The 14,266-nt window shown below is 41.0% G+C and overlaps 1 protein-coding gene across 1 annotated transcript in view; it reads right to left on the bottom strand.

Annotated features, from left to right (window-relative positions):
- Positions 1 to 14,266, bottom strand: part of LOC101855476 — a 56,977-nt gene that overhangs the window by 2,080 nt on the left and 40,631 nt on the right. Inside the window, exons 19-27 of the mRNA XM_005094398.3 lie at positions 14,015 to 14,164; positions 13,347 to 13,461; positions 11,959 to 12,233; positions 10,999 to 11,563; positions 9,198 to 9,971; positions 3,641 to 3,741; positions 2,673 to 2,851; positions 1,714 to 1,875; positions 1,384 to 1,556 (exon numbers count right to left, since the gene is read on the bottom strand). Of these exons, the coding sequence (XP_005094455.1) occupies positions 1,384 to 1,556; positions 1,714 to 1,875; positions 2,673 to 2,851; positions 3,641 to 3,741; positions 9,198 to 9,971; positions 10,999 to 11,563; positions 11,959 to 12,233; positions 13,347 to 13,461; positions 14,015 to 14,164 (2,494 nt within the window). The remainder of the gene's footprint in view (positions 1 to 1,383; positions 1,557 to 1,713; positions 1,876 to 2,672; positions 2,852 to 3,640; positions 3,742 to 9,197; positions 9,972 to 10,998; positions 11,564 to 11,958; positions 12,234 to 13,346; positions 13,462 to 14,014; positions 14,165 to 14,266) is intronic.

A 14,266-nucleotide genomic window follows, 5' to 3' on the forward strand; every position in this document is an offset into this window, starting at 1 on the left:
AATAGAAACAACAAAGGGAAGTATTCGGAGTTCCAAAAACGACACAAGATATCAAGTTTCAGGGTAAAATGTGATACATGACAAATTTTAGAATGTAACATAGTATCCTTTCAAACAGTAACAAAAAACCCCCACAACCAAACTACTTCATCTCAAACCAAAATATCCTTTTGCCAAACTGTGATACACATAGATATCTTTCTGTAGGTACCACAAACTGAAATTTCAAAGTCCTCTGATTTCATAGTTAACTGCAATACCTTATAGAATTTATCATTCTGAGCATTTTGATACCAAATTTATACATATAGCTTCATTTTTAACAAAGTTATGAACATATGAAGTTGCAGAAAAATGTTACAGTTTTTTAATTGCGAAATGTCTCCACTTTGAGATGTCACAACATTCTTAAATTTGAATGGACATTCACAAAAACTTGTAGACACACACCTATACACATAGAGAACAAGCTCAATTTTTTTCAGGGCTATCAAATAACCAGAAGATGGAAATTTATTGACGTAAACATGGCTTTTTGACCAAAACGGCAAGAAATACAAGGGGAGGTTAAAATCACCACTCGCGACCACCGGCTTATCAGCTGCGCCCCGGGCCGCGCTGAAGGGAAGAAGAGAGAATTTATACGAAACCGGGGCGATGGTGCCCTGCTTGTGAGCCGACGGGGAGCGTCCGGTGTTTATTTGCGTATAATGGCTGTGTTATTCTTGAAGAGGAATGAATGGGCTTTCTGCCGATATATTTCCGTAGTCAGTCCGATCACTGGTTCCATAAAAAAATAACACCGAAAGTTTTCACACGCAAATCTCTTCTATTAATTCTCAAAGGACAGTCTTTAGAAATATATCACCAGAAAGAGCGTCTTCTCATCTTGAAATATCAACGAATCAGATTGCAGTATTTAATACCATATGCTCCCCGTTCCTGTTCAACGAGGTCACTCGAAAAATCAATACACGAAACGCGCTGCCGCGACAGTGAAAACCTCGATAGTGTTGTCTTTCATCCCGCAAGATTTTGCTTTCAAAAGAATCGTTGATTCAAATAAATAATACCACTAAAAAGAGGAAAAGCTCCTCTTTCTTCTAATATATCAAGTGTCTGTGTGTATGCATGATCACACAGTGTTTTAGGAGGGTAAAAATGTGGGTTTTGGTCACCGTGACAGATTGCGGTACCTACTTTCTGTAAACAAAACAGACAGATTACAAATATGGTAATCAGTGTCTTCGAAATAAAAAAAAAAGTTTAACATCCCAGAACATCAATATTGGGCAGGTATCATTTTGGCCCGAAACTGTTAATTTATATACACAGAACACTTTCAACATGACCCTTAGACAAACAACTAGTAACCAAACGTACCACAGAGGCAATGTTGTTGATCTTCTGTCTCTCCAGCAGCACAAACTGTTTACCGACTGTCTCCACGGTGATGGGCCCTTGTAGGCGGGGCTGGGGCCACTGGTGGTTGGTGCGCACCAGGCACACGTCACAGCTGCTCACTACAAAGCTCACCGGGAACAGTTTCTGGTGACCTGGGAGAGACAGGGAGCAAGGTCATGGAAGGGGGGAGGGGTGATTGGAACAGAAGGACGGACAAACACACATACAGATTGCCTTCAATTAGCGGGTGTCACTGGGGGTTTTCTTTTAACATTCAGCAAACACATACATCACGTGTGACTTCCTCACCTCTGTCGATGTAGCCCATGCAGTAGCACAGCATCTTCTGACCTGGGTTGACCTTTGAGATGAGGTCAGCATCTAGGTTGTCCAGTGTGACCTGATCTACATCCTCGTTGACCACCACGCTGGATGTGATGCCGTGGGACACTGCATACCTGGCCAGCTCAGCTGAAATGGCAACAAAAGAGGACATATCGATGGTGTTATTCTCTAACCGTGATGCTGAAAAAAAACACCTTTCTTTTTGTTCTAGAACCATTGCTAAGGAGGATCTGCAGGTCCTTAATAAAGAATATGTGTCAGTAAGCACTACAATTGATACAAAAGTACTGCAGGCTAAATTTTGCATCTTCTCTCATCATTTAAATAAATACTTTTTGCACACTCAAAAAATTTCCACAGTAAGTTCATAACACCATCAGTTCTAGATACAGAACAAAGACGAAAAGCACCACAAGATAACACTCTGTCAGTAATGAAAACATTCTGTCCTATAAACTATATAAAGCCCACTCAACGTGAGACAAAAAAAAAATTCATGTAATATAGCCACTCAACATCACGCAAAAAAAACTCCAAAAAATCTTCCCATAATATAATGCCCACTCAATGTCAGTTTAAAAACACATTTATCATATACAGCCCACCCAACGTACTTAACCCTATCTGTACGCCCTGGGGTCATTTTGTACCTCCGAGGTTGTATCCTTTACATTTTAGAATACTTCAGGTACGAAAATCTCTTTGAAACCTTCAGTATTTCTCAAAAAATCATTTTGACAGACGGCTATGCAAAGCATACGGATCGGGTTAACGAGTAAATTTCCCCTTTGGAAAGTGGTGGCACAGATTTCCCCACGTCGAGTGGATACGATAGTAAAACACCACGTCTGATAGGGTTAAAGAAACAATCCATTGTATAGAGGACATTGGAAATAAACAAAAAAAGCTGGTGTGTGTCTCACTGTGCAGCAGGTCCACAAACTGCGAGGTCTTGTCCCTGTTCCTAGTGACAATGGTGAAGCTCGAGCAGTCCGTGTTGAACTCCAGCCGCAAGCTCTGTCCCCCGAGGCCTACATCAATGTAACGCAGCTCGGGGATCGGTTGAATCTCCACACACTGAAGCCACTGGTCTGGCTCTTTACTGTCGGAAACAGAAACCAAATTTTATTACACGTAAAGGGCTAATATTTTATAGACATTTTTTAAAAACCCTACAGCTCCTCATTGCCCTCAACAATAACTATTGCTTTATTGTCACCTTCAAAAATCCCAAAAAACCTTGCAGCTCCTTACTGCCCCAAGCAACAATTAATATTTTACTGACATAAAATCACAGAAATAAATGGCTAAACTGATGACAATGCAAAATAAGGCACCAGAAGAAGAATACACAGAAAAACCCCTTCAGTCTACAACAGATCAACAGCAAGCTCTTTGGCTATTGTCATGCCCCTCCCACCTCCTTAACATCATCAACATTCAATATATCATTTTGACATGGGAAGTAACATGTTCTAATTCTGTGTAAAGAGAAGTACATTGACATGATAACAGGCATTAAATGCAAGGAGAAAGCAATACAGACAGATACAAACAGGCAGAGAAAAGAAAAAGAACTTACCATTTATCCAACTGCACACACTGCCCAGACAAACCAAAACCGAAACAGCCCAATAAAGAATCATAAGTAACATGCTGTAATTTTGTGTGTAAAGAGAAGTACATTGACACAATAATGGTCATTAAGTTTAAGTGCAAGGGAAAAGCTATCCAGACACACAGAAAACAACAGAGGGAGGTAAAATAAAGAACCCTTTAGCTACTTGAATGTACTGTGACAGACAAACTAAGATATTTCTGACAATCTTGGACTAAACCAGCCTTAAAAAGAACCACAGGCAACACACCTGCGAATAAATATTTTGCATACCTGTGATCCTCCGAGGTTATTTTCATCACATAAAACCTCTCAGTGGACATGATCAGGATTCCTTCAAAGGAATCTGTTATTATGTACTGCACCATTTCTCCCTGGGACAAAAAAAATAGTACACAGGTAAATACAGGATTTCCACTTCAATCATAATACTTTATTGAATCATAACATTTGTTTGTGATTGTCATTGTAAATGAAGACCTCCCTGGAAAAACAGAACTAGTCACTGAAAAAACATTGAGAACCACTGTATTTTTTTCACCTCACCATTTAGACTTTTGCCATTTCTTTTCATGTACAAAAGTTACTACATATATAGCCATTTCTGATAAAGATGGTATTGCTGGACAAAATGAGAAACGTCAAATAATAGGTCAAAACAGACACAGACAAAAATGAAAAATTGTGACTAAAGTAATTTCCCCCTGTACTTTTCAAACGTTTAACGACCCAACTGTTATTTAAAAAATCATCTATGGAGGAGAGGGGGGCGGGTGGGTTCTTTGATCTTGCCTGTCAACACCAACCCAGGCTCAGACAGTATCATCCCAGCAAAAAGATGAAGATACTCAACAAATAACATCCCCAAGAAGGAATGAGTACATGCCTTGTGCGCATGGCAGCAAAGAGCTTGACCACAAATGCCCACTAAATTGATTTACACTAGAATATTATGAGATTTTAAGCACTACGAGAACAGCAAATTCACAAATATGTAAGAGCACATTGAAATAATGTTTTTATACAGTTGGGACTAGCGCTGTGTGACTTTCTCGAAATGACAAGTTTTTAGTTTAGTTTTAGTAGAGGTTTTATGACGCTCGCAACTGCATAAGGTCATATGAGCACCAGAAGATTAGAGGTGTCACAAGAGAGTAACAAACATAAAAAAGAAGAAGGGGAGATAAGGACGACAGATGTTTGATAGGAAAGAAGGAGCAAACAACACCAGAGCACCCGCCAACAACCCACATGACAAGTGATAAAATCTTCAAAGATAATAGCCAATACTTTTGAATCATGACCCCATCCAGAATTGAACAGCAACACACAAGGCTTGTTCAAATATTCAAATAAGTATTTGAACGATCAGAAAAGGTGTATGCTTTGGGGGGGGGGGGGGAGGAGGAGGGCAGCAATAACAAGCAGGTGGGTGTGTGGGTGTGTAGAGAGGAGACAGAGCCAAGATGCATCCTTCGAATCAGATGTTCACTTGTCATGGACACATAGGTTGGGAAAACTCCTTCAGAGAAAATATGGACTCATTCAGATTAATATCAATATAAATAAAAAGATCTGAACTCACACGGTAAATTGATAAATTTGATCAATTCAAATGGCAGATCAACAGATGCATATATGGTTATAAAATGCACAGAGCATGCTGTGGATATGCCCTCTAGGTAAACTCAATAATAATCATTATAAATCCTGCAATGATAATTACTCTTTAGAAAGGCCTTGTACACCCCCCCCCTCCTTTTTTTTTTCAAACACATATCTGTCTGCCCCGCTCAATATCAGTCGTAAGACGCACTGTGCTATTATCAGCTACGAAGCTCGAAAGGCTAAAAAGTGACTTTCCATGAAATTTTTGTTTTTTGGATAAATTGAAAGTCTGATGTCTTCTGCTTCATTTAAGATAAAAATAAACAACTATAATTGACTATAAATATTTTATTTTGATTTATTTTTTAGGTGTGTGTGGTTTGTTGTGAGCTTGGATGACGAGATAAAGGAATTTGGACCTTGCAAGTGTGTAGCTGTGAGATTATTTTTAGAACCATTACCTCATGGCCACCTTTGCTTTAACCAAAGATTCTCCACTAGTGGAAAATCTTTCCTCCAACGTTCTTCATTCGCAACTATTTTTGGATTTTGACCCCTTTTCGAGCATGAATGGTCTGAAATGGAAACAACTCTGATTGGTAAAACGGAGTAAAAATGGTAACTTCTAGCTCACTTCAAGTTTGTTTACGTAAACTGCTGACTGTGTGGGCGTGCCCTGCTAGCTGCTATCGTCTGTTGATCTTTCAGTTTTTCACTTGGATTGACTTTAAAAAATTGTTTTTATTGTGCTTTAGAGCTTTTAAAAGATTAATTAACCTTCCTCTAGATCTCTCAGAGTGGACTCCTTACCAACAGGCCACCGAAGCAGTCTATGTCCATGTGCGTTACTTACTTACTTACTACCCATTACGCCATCTGGCCTTTAGGGCAGCAACAAAGGATCTCCAGCTCTGTCTGTTTTGGGCCATCTTGGTCAGCGTTCCCCATGAATGATTCCAGGACTTCATTTCAGACTCCACTGTGCGTCTCCATGTTACTTTGGGTATGCCCCTTTTGTGACGTCCTTCGGGTGTCCAGTGGAGGGCAGTCTTCACAATAGAGTCTGGCTCTCTTCTCAGAACATGTCCAATCAATCTCCACCTTCTCCTTTTTATTATGGTTGTAATGTCCTCTTGCCTACATTTACGGAACAGATCTGCGTCGGATATCTTGTCGGGCCAGAAGATTCTGAGGATTTGGCGTAAGCTGGTTGTATGAAAGGAAGATAGCTTGGCACGGTCATGATCAGTCACCCTCCAGCATTCAGCGCCATATAGGTGTGTGGATAGTACACATCTGTTATACAGCTTTAACTTGGTTTGTATACAAAACTGTCCTGACTTCCAGATGTTGATCATGCTTCTGTGTACAGATCTTGCTTTGCTGAGTCTGTTCATGATGTCTTCCTTTGCGCCGCCGTCAGTTTTGATTATGCTGCCCAGGTAGGTAAATGTGTCTGTTATAGGCAGGTCTGTGTTGTTCACTCTAATCAGCGTTGGGGAGCCTACATTCAGTGTCATCACTTCTGTCTTCTTCTGGCTCATTCTTAACCCAATCTGGCGTCAGTATCTGTGGAGTCGGTTTGTTTTTTCCTGCAAGTGCTGGTTGGTATGAGAGAGTAGCTCAAGGTTGTCGGCAAAGTCAAGATCCTCGAGGATGGAGAAGAGGGTCCACCTTATGCCTCTTGATGTATCCTCTGTTGTTTTCCTCATGACCCAGTCAATGGCCAGGTTGAACAGAATTGCTGACATCTGGCATCCTTGTGTAACTCCTGTCTTTACCTCAAAAGCAGTGGTACTGTTTCCAACAACGCACTTGAAGTTTTGGTAGAAGCTCTTGATGACCTCCCCTATCTTGCAAGGGATTCCATAAGATCGTAGAATGTACCAAAAACTTTCTCTATGCACACTGTCGAATGCTTTTTTAAAATCAACCAACTTGACATAAAGTTGTCTCTGCCATTCCGTGCAGTGTTCTATTATGTTGCGGAGGGCAAATATCTGATCTGTGCATCTTCTTTCTTTGCGGAATCCTGCCTGTTCTTTTCTTAAGCAGCTGTCTACGCCATTCGACATCCGATTAATAATAATCTTGGCCAGGATCTTGCTGGGAACTGATAGCAATGTGATACCTCTCAAATTGTTGCAGTCTCTAAGAGCTCCTTTCTTTGGTACTTCAACAATGTTTGAATAGTGGGTGAAGAATGGTGGCAGTCAGCATGTGTGTGTATGTGTGTTACTGTGTTTGTATGTGTGTGTGTGCGTATGTGTGTGTGTGTGCGTGCGTGTGTGTGTGCGTGTGTGTGTGTGTGTGTGTGTGTGTGTGTGTGTGTGTGTGTGTGTGTGTGTGTGTGTGTGTGTGTGTGTGTGTGTGTGTGTGTGTGTGTGTGGGTGTGTGTGCTCTCATGTGTTTATGGTGCTATTGCAAACGTATAATCAGGAAGCGTAAACACGGCACGTAAGCCGACTCGCGGCCTTCCGAGCGCGTGGTTTCAGTGAAATGGGGGTAATTCAGATCTCTGTTTCTTAGTTCTTTTGCTATGAAACACCAAATGCTGAACACTTTGAAAAAGTTCCGATTTTCTTCTATATAATAGCGTAAGCTGTTTGTATATCCGGGTATTTGGAGCTGGAGAATCGCTGTGGAAAGGGAAGCCCCTCGCAGGCGGAATGCGAGGTCCCCCTGTTCAAAATTGACACCCATGCATTCGAATGCTTTGCAGAAAGATTGATGATTAAACACCGTCTTTTCATTGGTGGAGAACTATACAGCTTTGAATGTGGTTTCCCATGGTTATTATTTTTGGCCATAGAAAACCTTGAAAAAAGGGGTCTAAGTTTTCAAAGATCATTTTTAACACGAAATGTGTAAAATACCAGCTAAATAAAGGTACCAAGAGAAAGAACAGTTCTTTTGCTATTAGAATAAAGTCATCGGCTTGGAATTATTTTCCATGAATCCGTCTGCGAAACTACCGGGAGCACTCAGTAATAACTACAGTATTGAGCCGGCTCGCTCACCGCGAAAGCTGGAGCGACGCAGGCCGAGACAATGCTCGGCGTTTTTATGGAAATAACGAGAGATCATCGTGTTCAAGGCAATAAAATACTGATTTGTATTGATCTCACAGTCTTGAAAATATTAGGCTTCATTTCTATGTTATAGTGATTGTACTCGTTTAACGTAGATATGTTTGGTGCACTTGGTACTCTTTTACTATGGGGTTGCAGCCAGTTAACGACTTCAGCAATATTTTACTATTATGTTAAATTGAAACAGCTGCCATTCTCTTAAACACTGACTGAGAGGTAAAAGTATGGTACCAACATTCTCAGGAGACATAGGCCTTTCATATGAAACAGATAAATTAGACATACAGCTACTTTGAAAATTTAGTGTCTGGTACCTAGTATAATGCTAATATTATGTTGCATTTGACGTGAAGTCCATTCTCGTTAGAATTTTGTTTGGTCCATAAGTTTTTTTCTATGTAAATGAATAGTTTTCTACTTTTGTATGTTACCTTGTAGTGGCATAGCCAAGATAACTGCTAAATTTCAAGTCTGTATCTCAATTCTAAGAATCCCATTGCTATGGAAACATGTTGCTCAACTTCGGAGGCCATTTTCTCCTTTTCCTGTTTCCTCACCTCGCACAATTAAAAGTTCTGTATTTTCGTCAAATATTGTCATATTTACTTCATTCTTGTGTAGCGAAAAGGTGATAGTTTTTTAAAATGACGTTGACTCAGTTTTGAAATTTCCTTCATATGACTGATATTGACCGGCAGGGACACATATGACTACAGCAGCCATCACAGGAAATGAGAAAAAAAAACTGGCAATAGTAAAGTATAACGCCCCCCTCCCCCCTTCTTCTTAATATATCATGACAATCACAGACCACTGCTTTTTGTACCTGACCTGTAAGACACAGCTGCATGCCCACTGTGACCCCAATGTTACAAACTAGATCATGTATGTTCGAAACGAAGAGGAAGAGGAGCAGCTATACTTTTACCCTGAAATCAATCACTTATAACAATCTGTAACTTCAATACCGGTCATTTCTATTCCAATGAGATTTTTGTGCAGTTTTTACACAGAAATACACTGTAAGCATGAATACACATACATTCTCTCTCTCTTCCCCCATCTTCCCCCTCTCTACCTCCCTCCTTCTTCCCCGTTCTGTCTTTACTTTTACCACAAAAAAAACTCACCTGCAATTTACACAGGAACTCTTCATCACTGAGAAACACAGACATCATCATATACAGTGTGAGCCGGTGATTGAGGTGATGGAAGGCAAACTGTGGTGATCCATCAGTGTCTAGGCTGACCTTTGAACTGTTATTCCCTCCATCCTCGCCCCACCTCTCTTCACTGTCGTAGTCTGCTAGGACAGTTCTACTGTAGAGAGAGTCTGCTGGATCTTCGTGGAAGCCTGAGGATGATGCTGCTTTTGGCTCTCCATAGGAATCAGTTCGCTGCTGCTCCGAGTATGAAGAAGAAGAGACAGCGCCCATCTGCGTATTGTCTGAGATTCTGGGCTTTACCTGACCACTCCTCGCCTCTTGCTCTCCAGCAACAACTCCAACAGAATCTGCATGAGCCCCATCATCCGCCAAACCATCCATTCGGCCAGCAGTTGTATCACGCGAGCCCGTTCTCTTCGAGGAAGGGACTGTCGCCACCGTTGTCGGTTTGTCGTAAATACTCGTGAGCTCATCATCGTCATCTGAACCCGATTTTCCGCTCTCACTAGAGCTAATGACAGTGACAGGTACGACCGCCTCACTAACGCCGTCTGTTATCACCCCGTCCGCATTGACCCTCTCATTCTCTGGGGTCGTCACAGAACTCTCATAGACACTGGACACCATACTGCTGCAGATGTCAGAGTTCAAGGTCATGACACCTGTGCCAGCATGGCTTTCTTTCTTCATGTGTCTCAGGGAGGTCTCTAAGGACTTTTCTAGTTCCGGAGTCCCTACCTGTGTTGTTTTTTTTTAATGGAAAACAAAATTTGTACTCTTTTAAATGCTAAAATTTTCTAAAATGTTCACATTCATATGAAAACCTGTATTTAAAAAAAAAAAAGAAGACAGTTGAAATTTAAAAAACTTTCTTGAGCAATAGAATTTTCCAAAATAATCACATACTGTAGGGAACTTGTATGAAAATTTTTTATTTTAAAAAAATGTTAAATTGGATACAGGAGCCATTCTTTTGAACCTTCATATTTTTCAAATATTAGCTTTCAAACAGGAACCAGCCTTTGTCTTTTAATCATAGGAGATAAATTTAACTCTTAAGGGCATTAAAATGTTCCAAAATGTTCTGTTCAGATGGGAGGAATCTAATACCAGACAAAATATAAGAAAACCGGCTCATTGACAATTTTTCTACAATATTATGCATCCACCATAAAGGAGAAAATGATGGAAATATTTTCCAATACGTTCAGTTTGTTTTGATACAGAGAAGCAAATTAACACAATAACGGTCATTCAGAGCTGGAAAATAAAAACCAAGACAATAGACAGAAACAGAAGAAGGACAGAAAAAATATACAAAGTAAACTTGATTACAGTTTGGACTTTGGACGAAACTTGCAGCATCGTTTTATCTGTGGCCCTTTTCAGTAACCATATCAAGGTAAAATGAAACAAAATTTTTTTTAATCGGTAATAAAATATTGAAAATTACTTCCCCATTTCCCAGCTATCCTTTTCTTAACTAGACCCAACTCTCCTTCTTTTCCAACCCAACTACACCTTCCATCTGTCCCCCCTGTCCTTCCCACTCTCAATTCCCTTTCTCCCACCCTTCCTCCACTACCAACACATGCTCTCTATTTTGTTTGAATAAAGAGATGCAGATGGGCAATGACTGCTACAGAATAAAGCAGTCTTTTGTGCTAAGAAAAAGAAAGAGAGAAATAACAGAGGGTATGAAAAGAAGTAGGATCTACCAGCAGCACCTTCCAACCACCCTCATGTGTTCTCTACAAATCCTTACCTGGAAAGTGACCTGAGAAGAGAGAGAGTTGCTGGATGTCTGTGGGGCGGTCAGCCCTGCGTCCACTACATCTGCTGCTGCAGTGCCAGGGTTGGGCAGGACTGTGATACTAGACCCACTGACTGAGCGCTGGAGGTGACCTTCTCCTTCATCCATGCCAGACTTGGTAGAGTCCGGACCCTGCCCCCCTCCCACACCTGAAGCTCCCACCCCGGCTGATGATCGCAGGAATTGAGTGATGCTTATGCTCCGCCCTTTACTGTCAGTAGAGCCCCGCCTCTGCCCTAAGCTCCGCCCCTCCTCCACCAGATTGTTGACGTAGTCCTCCATGGTGGCCAAGTTCTTCAGCTCGGCTGATACCCTCGACGCCGTTCTTCCCCGCTCTTTAGAGTTGTTGTCAGGCTGCCTCTCTTTCATGGCCGCGGCCGAGTCATTGTCCTTTGACATTTGGGAGGCTGGATGCCCCGATAGAGTTTGGAAGGAGGTGATAGGGCCATCACAACTACTGCCTGAGGTGACACTGCTTGGGCCTGCCCAGCTCCTCATCATGTCTGAGCCATGCTTCCTACAGGAGGATGAACAAACTTGGGTCAGAAAAATTGTAACTGTAATGGTCTACGCCCCCTCTGACGAAACAATTTAAGTTCTAGTTTTAGTATGAGTTTAACGGCACTTTCAACACAATAAGGTCACATAAGAGCCGAAGATTAGAAGTATTACAAGAGCGTAACAAACACAAAAAATGAGGAGGAGAGATTAGGACGACAAATGTTTGATAAGGAAGAAGGAGCAAACCATACTAGAGGACCCACACAACAAATTTCACACACGATTAAAATATGTTTGCATATATATACAATAACATAACAGGTTTAAATTTTTTTTTCTATTATCAATAGTCCGTTGCACTGATAAAATCTAATGAACCTTCAGTGGCAAAAAAAGAACAAACCAACTTACATTCCTGAGGGGCGTCCAGCATCCACCTCAATCCCACTCTCAAAGCCACTGTCCATCATGGTCTTCTTCCCACCGCAGTCCCCGCCTCTGGTCCCCTCCGACAGCGAGGATCTGGGCACATACGCCGCAGGCCCTCGAGTGGACGGGACACCCCTCAGGCTGGTGGTCATTGCGGCCAGTTGAGTGGACAGGGTGAGGTCACTTTCTCCCGCCTCCTCGCCAAAGTGGTCCTCCACACAGACCAGCTCTTCTCGCTCTGAGGGTACTGTGTCACTCTGTTAACACACAGCACACAAACATACACATGTAATTAGCTCAATGAACTAAGAAACACAAACAAACACAAGCAATTAACTAAGAGAATTAAGAAACACAAACAAATGCACATAATTAATTCAATGAACAATTGCCCTAACAAACAAACAACTCCCTGAGGATGAGCCCAAACATACACAACAAAAACTCACTGAACATGTGCCAAAACAAACAAACAAAAATTACTTATTGAAGATGTGCCGAACCTATTTCAAAGACATATCACTCCTTAAAATTGAGAAAATTGCATAATTATTTTTACAACTATACATATGTGTTTAGAGGAAGTGACCTTGCGTTTGCGCAACTAAACTATAATTATGTAGTAAAATAAACTTGTCATCTCAGGAAATAATTTAGCTCTTCACTTTATACACAAAAGATGCCAGTTCCATTCCCACAAGCCAATGATACAGCAGTCCCCGCCTAAACGTACACCACACAAAGGTAAGCTCTCAAGTGCACCGTTTTGTCATATAACAGGTTTTTCACTATATAATATAGATGTTCAAATGCAGTCACTTCCTCTAAACACACGCTTCAATCCGTGAAACACACAAACAGGTAAAGCTAGACAATAGGAAAGCCTAGACAGCTTGCATCATCATAACAAAGACACATCTAGACAACCAGATGTTTGGCGAGGCTGCTCCTCGTGCAGCACAATAAAAGTGACAGACAGCATATTCGCATCCTGTGGGCACATTGGATTGGGCAAACAAAGTGTTTGGGGCGACTGAAACGTCTTTTGACTGGTCACATCAAATATGCATCTTTACGGCTGCCACACTGTAAGTCCCACTCCCCCCAGGGATAAAACAGCAAACTGGAATGAACTGGCTGAGCCGTCATCAGAGGAAATGCACAGCTATAACACATGATACTGAGAAGAAGAAGAAACATAGGTTGTATTTATACATAAAAGTAAGATCTAGGCTATACGCTTTACAATTTATTATTGATTTTCTATGATTTTTAAAACACTTTTACATTTTAAAAAAACCAAAAACACAAACGTACAGATACAATACCTAAAGGTTGGGCTTGTTCAGGGCCCAGCTTTGTTAACTTACATTCGTGATACTAAATCCACCAATGAAACTACGTCTGCCAGGCTTCAATGCAGCAGAAAACGCACCACTTCTCTCCCTTGTACTATTAGTGCTGGAAGACCTGGAGTCTCGAGCGCTGCAGAAAAGTGAAATATGATTACTATTACTAGCACATTTTTCCATTTTCTGTCACTTAATGTTCTTAGTCAAAACAATGTTTATCTTTCTCTTCCATGCTCCACCAACCATTTTCTATGAACATCACTGTATCTGATCACTTTCTGAGACTGCACAGTTTTCAAAGTTTTAGTCTGTTCTAAAGCAGTCAACACCAAAAACATCATCTTATTACGAAACCATGTTAGAGAAAAAGTTCATCTTGAAAAGCGTACCCATTCAAAGAAGTTTTATCATTACATTATCTCAATCCCAGGTATGGAGCACCAAGCTATTGCTTTACTGTCCCTGTGAAATACTTCCAGCAAAAATTATGCTAGGCATGTCCAAATAAGGGTAAGGGTATGTACATAATATGTAGCTCTATATTTTAAAGCAAAATATTATACGTAAAAGGGTATGTATACATGTAGCTCTATATTTTAAAGTAAAATGTGTCCATATCAGTATACAGATATGTGGGCATGTAGTTCCATATTTTAGAGTAAAATCAAAAAGATGAACTCTTTTACCCTGTGGGTAGCCCTCCAGCTGACCTCACTGAGCCCCCAGCTTGGCTGCCCTTCCTAGAGGAGGGAGAGGAGAGGTCCAGGGAACCAGAGGAAAGTTTCCGACCAATCGCACTGGCGGTCACTATACCAGACGACTCTGGGGAGTAAACACTGGGGGAGGGGGGAAATGTTTGTGTCAGTATGTGATTCATTATGCTAATGGTCACAGCATATTATTTTGTGACAAAATGTTTCAAAGAAAGAACGATGGAG

This window comes from Aplysia californica, unplaced genomic scaffold (genome assembly GCF_000002075.1).
Source record: "Aplysia californica isolate F4 #8 unplaced genomic scaffold, AplCal3.0 scaffold00081, whole genome shotgun sequence".
Lineage (NCBI taxonomy): Eukaryota > Metazoa > Mollusca > Gastropoda > Aplysiida > Aplysiidae > Aplysia > Aplysia californica.